Genomic DNA, 8,097 nt, shown 5'->3' with positions numbered 1-8,097 from the left:
CTCTTTCCCAGGTCAGGCATTCACTGTCCTACTCCTTTCCTGAAGGTGTAACATAAATGCTGCCTTTTCATGGACCCCTCTTCCACCTTCCTGCTGGGCTTATATATCTCTTATTTCACTGTCTTGCTTTTGTTACATCTGTCTCCCCTCTTGACAGTATGTACACTCTTTAACAGCAAGGGCTACCTCTCCAGTTTCTATAAATGCTGTTTTATTTAACATTGTAGCAGATGACGAACAAATCCTTGCCAAATTTGAACTTTCCTATGTTAGGTACCTCTGATTATTTGCTGATGGTCTCCACAAAAACATTATTACAATAAGGATAAGGGAAAAAAGGAAGCTCCAAAATGCATCATCAACCCAGCGTTCCATCCAATCCTATAATAAGGACAATTTAAACAGGAAAAGTTAATTTTCTGATAAACATACAGATTTCCCATTCAAATAGTATAATGACAAGTACTAATGAAATCTTTCCAACCAATAAGTCTTCCAAATGAATAAGCACACGTTCTTCCGAGAAACATAAAAACTAAGAAATGCTATCTCTATAAAATCATTATGCTTACTTCAGTAATACTAATGCTTACTTCAGCCTTATAACCAATATAATGAATAAAATCCCAACAAATTATATAGTATCATAAAAAGAATTAGAGGGACCTCCCTGTTGGCGCAGTGGTTAAGGATCCACCTGCCAATGCAGGGGACACAGGTTCAAGCCCTGGTCCGGGAAGATCCCACATGCCGCAGAGCAACTAAGCCCATGCACCACAACTACTGAGCCTGTGCTCTAGAGCCTGCGAGCCACAACTACTGAGCCCATGTGCCACAACTACTGAAGCCCGCGCACCCAGAGCCTGGGCTCTGCAACAGGAGAAGCCACCGCAATGAGAAGCCCACGCACCACAACGAAGAGTAGCCCCTGCTCGCCGCAACTAGAGAAAGCCTGCGCACAGCAACAAAGAGCCGACACAGCCAAAAATAAATAAAAAATAAAAATAAAAAAAGAATTCGAGTTTAAAAGGGCTTCAGAGGTCAATTATTTTATAGACAAGAACAGTTTCTTCTCTCACTAAATTATCCCCACAGCAGAAGTCCAGGGTTTTCAGAGGGCTCTTTATAATTATTTAAATAGAACTAGAGACTATTTCCAAATCAAGAAACCCCCAAGAGGGCCTTTTATATTTTAAGTCTGAGAAATGTGTCTTCTTCTAACGAGAGAATCCATGGAGGGTATCTCCTGAATGTTCATAATGAGTATACCATCCTAGAAACATGTCAGGCTTAAGGCTTACAGTCCTAAGTACAAAACAACCCAATTACACTGTGTGCTGGAAGAAAAAGATTTCCTGTTACCTTAAATTATACAGGGGGAGGATTCCTTTTCAAAACACACAAAAAGAAGTTGAGAAAAGGGCATAATTGGAAAAGGAGATTTAAGAGGAACTTTTTCAGACATTTAAAGAAGGCAAATGTTTTTATAATTCTATCCAAAATAATTCCAAGTAAACAGAAAATCTCCACTAAAATTATCTGTCTACAAACACAAAATTCTTCAAACTTACACAAAATAAAATAGAATAATTAAAAATGAAAACTGTTTAAATAGGAAGATTATACTTACTGATTGACATTTTGCAATTCTAAATGTCTTAGTTGTCCACACCATAAACACTACAGATGCTGAAACACACCAAAAAAAGTCAACCACTGAAAGAATATGCAATACTAAAATAATGTATTTTAAAAGAAAAGTTAGATAGCTTACCCATTATGGCAAAGATCAGGGTATTTGTAAAGTGCCTGTACAAAGAAAATTTCACTGTGTTCTTTCTTAGCCTTAGAGTCTTCATAGTTTGTGCCAAACTTATAAAAATGTGAAAAAAGTTAAGGAAAAAATTTTAAATAGTAATATACAGTTAAGATAAAAAACAAAATAAGAATCTTCTGCTACATTTCCAAAATTAGTACTGCTATATATAATTCCTATAATTTAAAACTAATAAAAACACAGAAAATGTTGTCTTATCCAATATTGTATAATCATGATACCAATTTCATCACAGATATTGTTTTACAGTATACCACTGTCTGAACTAAGTAAACAAACTTCAAGGAAAAAAAACATAAGCAAGAAGACCTATGATGTGCTCCTTCGATGCCAAGTTCTTGAAACAGAGAACAGAGCAGGACACACACTAAATGCCAAGTCCCCCTTAGGCCAGACACTCTTTACAGATCCCATCATGACATGCCATTTGGCTTGTGCTTTTCTGCCTGTTTCTTTCTCACTTTGTTGTTTCTGGTCTATTCTCATTTTATCCTCCGAACGACCATAATTAAGAAGTTACATCATCCGCCAACTCCATTTTATAAATTTAAACTGAAATATGTCAAGTAACACAAATCTGGACTTGGGTAAAAAGAGACTTTATTGAAGAGATTATTGCAATAGGGAGAATGTTCCGACTATAAGATCCGAGAGAGTCCCAAAGGTCAGGCAGGGAAGGGCTTTGCTTTTATAGGGAGGAGTAAACAGGTGTCGAGAGCAGCAGGTGTGAGAAGTGCGTGGCCTGACGCGACAGTTGCCCAGAGAATGACTTTCCTTGAAGTCTGCAGGTTTTCAGGAGGGGCCGTGAAGGAGGGCTGCGGGTGGATGAAAGCTCGGGAACCCGGGGGAAGGAGAAGGCTTAGTTTGGTCCAGTCTGGTATTTTGTCCAGATTGGTCAGTGGGTACATAGGTCTGTGTCTGGCCTTGTCACAAGTAAACATGGGGGCACCTGGGAGTCTCATCGAAGTCCTATGGGGAAAGGCACCTGTTTGTATTGATAGTAAGCCTTTTCCCGGAACATGAAAGGGTGGCGGCTGTCTTAACCACGGCTGTTCCAGGAGCACAGGGCTCAGGTAAAGTGCGACACTGTCAGGTACCAAGAAGCAGAAAGAGGCTTGTCCACTGGCTCCTCAGTAGTGCAGCTGTGCTCAAGCCAGCGCTCGGTAAACGGGAGCTGTTTCCTCTGCAGCACCTGCCAAGCCCCGTTCAGGGACCACACTCTGAACGTACATAACAGAGTTGAGCAAAGGAATGGAAGTGGCACAGTTTGCACTCAGGCCTCCTATTTAAATTCCAAATACTCCATTCATCAAAAACTTCACTTTAGTACTAAAACTACCAAAGCTGCTTTTCAATCTTTCTGAATGACCAATAAGTTGCAACAGAAGACCAGTTTCTAAATCAGCACAATTCAACCAATTAGGCCTACTGTCAGAATTTACAGAAATGCAAATATGCTTTATTCAATAAACACGATCAAGACCAAATACTTCTGAAGCAGTAAGGAAAGCACACAGGCCCCATCATCCTGACAAGAGAATCACCTTGAACGTGCTGCTGCGCTAGGAAAAGGATATCCACCAGCACAAGCCAGAGTTGAGAAGAGACAGAGGGAGGCTGGCCAGAAGCACAAGATCAGAATCATTTGCCTGCAGCAAAACAGCAAAAAAAAATAAAACAAACAAGCAGGAGAAAAGAGGCAGAAGGCTGTGGCTATGACCTTTACCTCAAGCATGTTTTTTAAAAACATTATTAATTAAGCAAGCTAAATCTTTCCCCTTACTTTCCTTATCTCCCCATCCCAATCTGGCTCATTATGTGTTGGACCAAAGCCAATGCTGTCCATAAAGGTGGTAAGTTACCCTCATTCAAATCCAGATGGAATTAGAGCGTTTACAGCCACTTTCCTCTGGAATTTTCTGCCAAGTTGCATTACTATGTATTTTTCCCAATGAACCAATGTACCACCTTGTAGATGATTAAGAACAAGAATACTTTGAAATACATATCTGTAACTTACCAGGAGAAAAGATAATATAGATTTTTAAAGTGTAAAGTTTACAAGGCTCTAAGCATATACAAGTTTAGAAATAAGACAACTCCAAATGAATAGATGTCTTAAGCTCATTTTCTAAACTCACAATGACAGAAGAGAAGACATTAAGATTAGAGACAGTAACGCTGAGCCCAGTGGCTAGTTCACCTCCCCTGCAAATCTGCCTGTCCAGGTCCCAGGATGTTCGCACTGCCTGCCCCTTATCCTCAAGTCAGGTGAGAATCCCTAACAAGCGATGAAGCTGGGGCTTCGGCAGAGCGGGCTCCACACTGGGGATGAGTACTCAGAGCTGGAACCCTGCTCACCTGCAGAACTGAGGAATGGACTTCACCTTTTTAACAACTGAATGACTCTACATGTTTTTTTGTTTTTTTTTTTTTTTAGTGTAGAGAATATGAAAAATTACATTAGAGTCAGATATTTTTACGACTCGGAAAAGATCGGATTTATATTACTATAATTTTATTCAGTAAACTTGGATTCTCAACTGGTAGCTCTCAACAGAAGTAGAATCCAGTTTTCAAACAAGTTGGTCGAAACAACTCTTTAAATCAGGTACTATCCCTTTACTGACACCCCTCGGACACTAGGGGCTACCTGGATATAATTTAGGAGGTCTGTAAATGCCTCACTGTAGGAAAAACTCCTTGTGTGAATGAAGTGTGTGTTTATATATAATCTGTGAAGAGGCTCCACAGCTTTCATCAGATTTGCAAAGGCATCTCTGCTGCCAGATCCCAAACAAGGCTAAGAACCACTGCTTTCGAGAATAAAAATAAATTAAAATATTTTTGTTTTGTTTTTAACTTGGAAGCATATCGAGAATTCACAAACAGGGAATTTAAAGAATAGATAAGACCGGGTTTAGGAAAACAACCCACAAGGAGCTCAGAAAATCCTACTAACAGTGTTACATCTGTTAGCGCACCTTCAGAGAGGGACAGCTTCCTGCAGAGAAGGGACACAGGCAATTTTAAGCCCTCCAACCCTCCCTGTGAGAGACAAAGATGAGAACATGGAAAGAAACACAAGGAAAACAAAATCACATTTCATGTTAAAAGCTAAAAGACAGGGCTGCCCCGGAGGCACAGTGGTTGAGAATCTGCCTGCTAATGCAGGGGACACGGGTTTGAGCCCTGGTCTGGGAGGATCCCACATGCCGCGGAGCAACTAGGCCCGTGAGCCACAACTACTGAGCCTGCGCGTCTGGAGCCTGTGCTCCGCAACAAGAGAGGCTGCTATAGTGAGTGGCCCCCGCTCGCCGCAACTAGAGAAAAGGCCCTCGCACAGAAACGAAGGCCCAACACAGCAAAACTAAATAAATAAATTAATAAACTCCTACCCCCAACATCTTCTTAAAATAAAAAGCTAAAAGACAATTATCAAAGACAATAGAAACAAAAAGAACTGTGTAAAAATAAAAGCTTATGAGTTTCAAAGAGGACATAAATGTCAACGAAACAGATAAAAATAATGTTCTGGTTCCGCAGAACCCTGCATTCTGCTCTGACCAGGTCGTAGTTTCCCTAGAATCCCTCCCATTCCACGAATGCCTTGGAGAGGAAAACAGTGGAATTGCCCAGACTCCCCTGGAGTCACTCAATCAGTGCGGAGGAGCCTCAAGGATCGGTTAACACTGTCTCCGAAACTTTTCCTGCTGTGCTATGGCCTCTGGCCCACCACCTCCACTGAACCCGCTCTCCTGCTGTCCGCCGTGACCCCTGGAATGAACCAGGCAGACAGGTGCGCCCCGGGAACTCATCTCTCTGCAGCGCCAGCCACTGCTGAGCACCCCTCCTTACCAAAGCTTTCCTAGCCTCCACCCCAGGACGACTTCCTGGTTCTCCCACCTCCCTTCGCCCTGGACTTCCTTCCATGCATGTTTCCGCCCCACGAGGCACTATCCTGGTTCCTCTCCACTTGCTGGTCTACCTGTTCTTCTCGGGTCGCTTCCGCGGCTGCGACCTTCTCCCACACAAAGCTGACTCCCACCTTCGTCACCAGCTCTGGCTCCTCTTGCTAAGCCAGGCTGGGCCTTCCAACTCTCTTCTTCACACTAATGCCCTGGGCAGCTCAACCCTCACCCACTGTGGTCCCTTATCCATGTTTACTACCCTGAGAATGGCAACACTGGTCCAGCCACCCACTTGAGACGTGCATGCCTTCCCGGGAGCCCTCTCTCCCTTTCCCCACCCATTTCTAGCCAGCTTCTCATCTAGAGTCCCTCTTCCATTTCCGCTGCCCCATTTCTAACCCTCGCTATCCCCCCTTTGGCCCCACTGCAAAGGACTCCCTACTAGACTTCCCAGCTCTAGACTCTCCTTTCCCAGGCATTTTCAAAAATGCCATCCTTGAGTTCTTTCTTACAAGATTTCATCATGTCATTCACCTGTGCAGCCTCAGCTCCTTGCCACTTTCCACCTAAACTCCCGAGCATGTCACTGAATCCTTCCCTTCTGGTCCCACCTTCCACGATTCTCCTACACACGTTACCTACAGGCAAGCTACTCTGAGACATCGTGCCACTGTCCCTATATTTTCATGCTTCCAACTATTTGGGCCCCTTAAATCTTCCCAGAATGCTTTTCCCTCAGTTCTTTTCCTAGTAAACCCCGATTTGTCCACTCAGTCTCAATTAAAATGTCACCATCTCCCTGAAATCTTTCCTGATTTTCACCCTGGAATAAATTTCTCTTTCCTCTGTTTGCATAGCACCTCTCTAACGTGGCAATTACTATTGCTACGTTGCTCCTAGTTATGTATTTTTCTTCCTTACCAGATCGCTCAATATGTGTATTTAAGTTTGTTGAACTAATAGAAAAAATAAGGATATTTTTTGTTCGAGGAATCGTTACTTTTTCACCTTCAACTAAATTTCTATATTGAGGTAACAATAATGCATAAGTGTATTTCTCTCTATTATTATTACAAACTAAAAATAATCCGATTTTAATGATACAACAATTTTAGGACACAGTAAAGGATATGAACCATACAAAAATGGAGTCAATAACGGCTAAAATAATGTCACCAAATACAACAGCTAAATGGTTAGAACCCTGAAAAATAAAAATAGGGAAAAAAATCTGAATGTAAAAGTTTCATTGTATTATAATACTTACCATCTGATGAAGAAAAACAATTTATCTCATATCATCGTTTTATAAAAGTCCACATAAAAGATGTTATTGCCTAACAGAATTGTGTTTGAGCACATGGAAGTTACCTGTTTTGGTGTCAACAAATGTTTGTCATCAACTTGTCCCGTGATAACATAAAAGTGTATTATAAAGTGGCAAATAAAACAGTGCATCCCACCCGACTCAGGTCAACCATTTCAATCTCTGCCCTCTCCGCACCAAACCTGCAGCCACGGCTCCTAAAGAAACGGACTCCTCACCACCCCCACGTGTGTGAAAGGACATGCAAAAAGTAAAATAAGGAAAAGGAACTGTGTGGAAGGGTATAAACAAACCATAGGCTGGATGCGTACTCAAGAGCTGACAGAGAATCATATTTAAAACGGTCACATCTAAGATGCTGACCGTGTAAAATTTTAAAGAAATACAATGCAATCTATCCGTGGGATGTTTATCCTTTCCATTTTCTTTCTAGCAAAGGTTAGTTTTCTGTGAATTATACATGTAAATGCAAAGTTCTTCCATTATTATGTAAGAGTAAAAATAAATGCACCTTTCAAGGAGCAGGTGTATCTAACCCAGAATGCCGATGTGTCCAAGACACCAGAAGAAGAGGGAAGCTTTTAACATTATTGGACAAATGTCCTGCTTTAAGGGTCAGATCAACCTATAGGAAGTAGACGTATGTGGCAATATACAGATTATTCACTCTGTGCACAGTGATCTGATTTAAATATCTAATCCAAAAGACGTTTTGGGTAAAAATTACAAGGTTCTCTGAATCAAGTAAAAATATAATAAGCTTCTTAATCACTCAGTTGTCAGCCATATATTATTAAGGAAAACCTAGAGCTAGAAATGTAGGGGTCTTCACAGATACAAATGTTCGCTCTTCTCTAGAGTAAAGCATTGCTGCCCGTGTTGCTAGAGCCGTTTCTCCCCAAAACACTACCTCCGCCTGGTTTTTCCAAGTGTGGAGTCTGCTGAATCCCCCAAATTCTGAGCCCACAAGAGTCAGGGAAAACCTACAACCAAAGGAGACTTTAAAAAGCGATGACACGTAA

General features: G+C 41.5%; 1 protein-coding gene across 2 annotated transcripts in view; it reads right to left on the bottom strand.

Annotated features, from left to right (window-relative positions):
* Positions 1-8,097, bottom strand: part of TMEM87B (transmembrane protein 87B) — a 48,163-nt gene that overhangs the window by 17,861 nt on the left and 22,205 nt on the right. For both annotated transcript variants that reach the window (XM_007470220.1, XM_007470219.1), the window contains exons 11-14: positions 6,881-6,952; positions 1,775-1,883; positions 1,631-1,689; positions 278-381 (exon numbers count right to left, since the gene is read on the bottom strand). In XM_007470220.1, the coding sequence (XP_007470282.1) occupies positions 278-381; positions 1,631-1,689; positions 1,775-1,883; positions 6,881-6,952 (344 nt within the window). The remainder of the gene's footprint in view (positions 1-277; positions 382-1,630; positions 1,690-1,774; positions 1,884-6,880; positions 6,953-8,097) is intronic.

This window comes from Lipotes vexillifer, unplaced genomic scaffold, assembly GCF_000442215.2.
Source record: "Lipotes vexillifer unplaced genomic scaffold, Lipotes_vexillifer_v1.1 scaffold1139, whole genome shotgun sequence".
NCBI classification, from domain to species: Eukaryota; Metazoa; Chordata; class Mammalia; order Artiodactyla; family Lipotidae; genus Lipotes; species Lipotes vexillifer.
The sequence above is the reverse complement of the archived record's forward strand: the minus strand, read 5'-3'. Positions and strand labels throughout refer to the sequence as shown.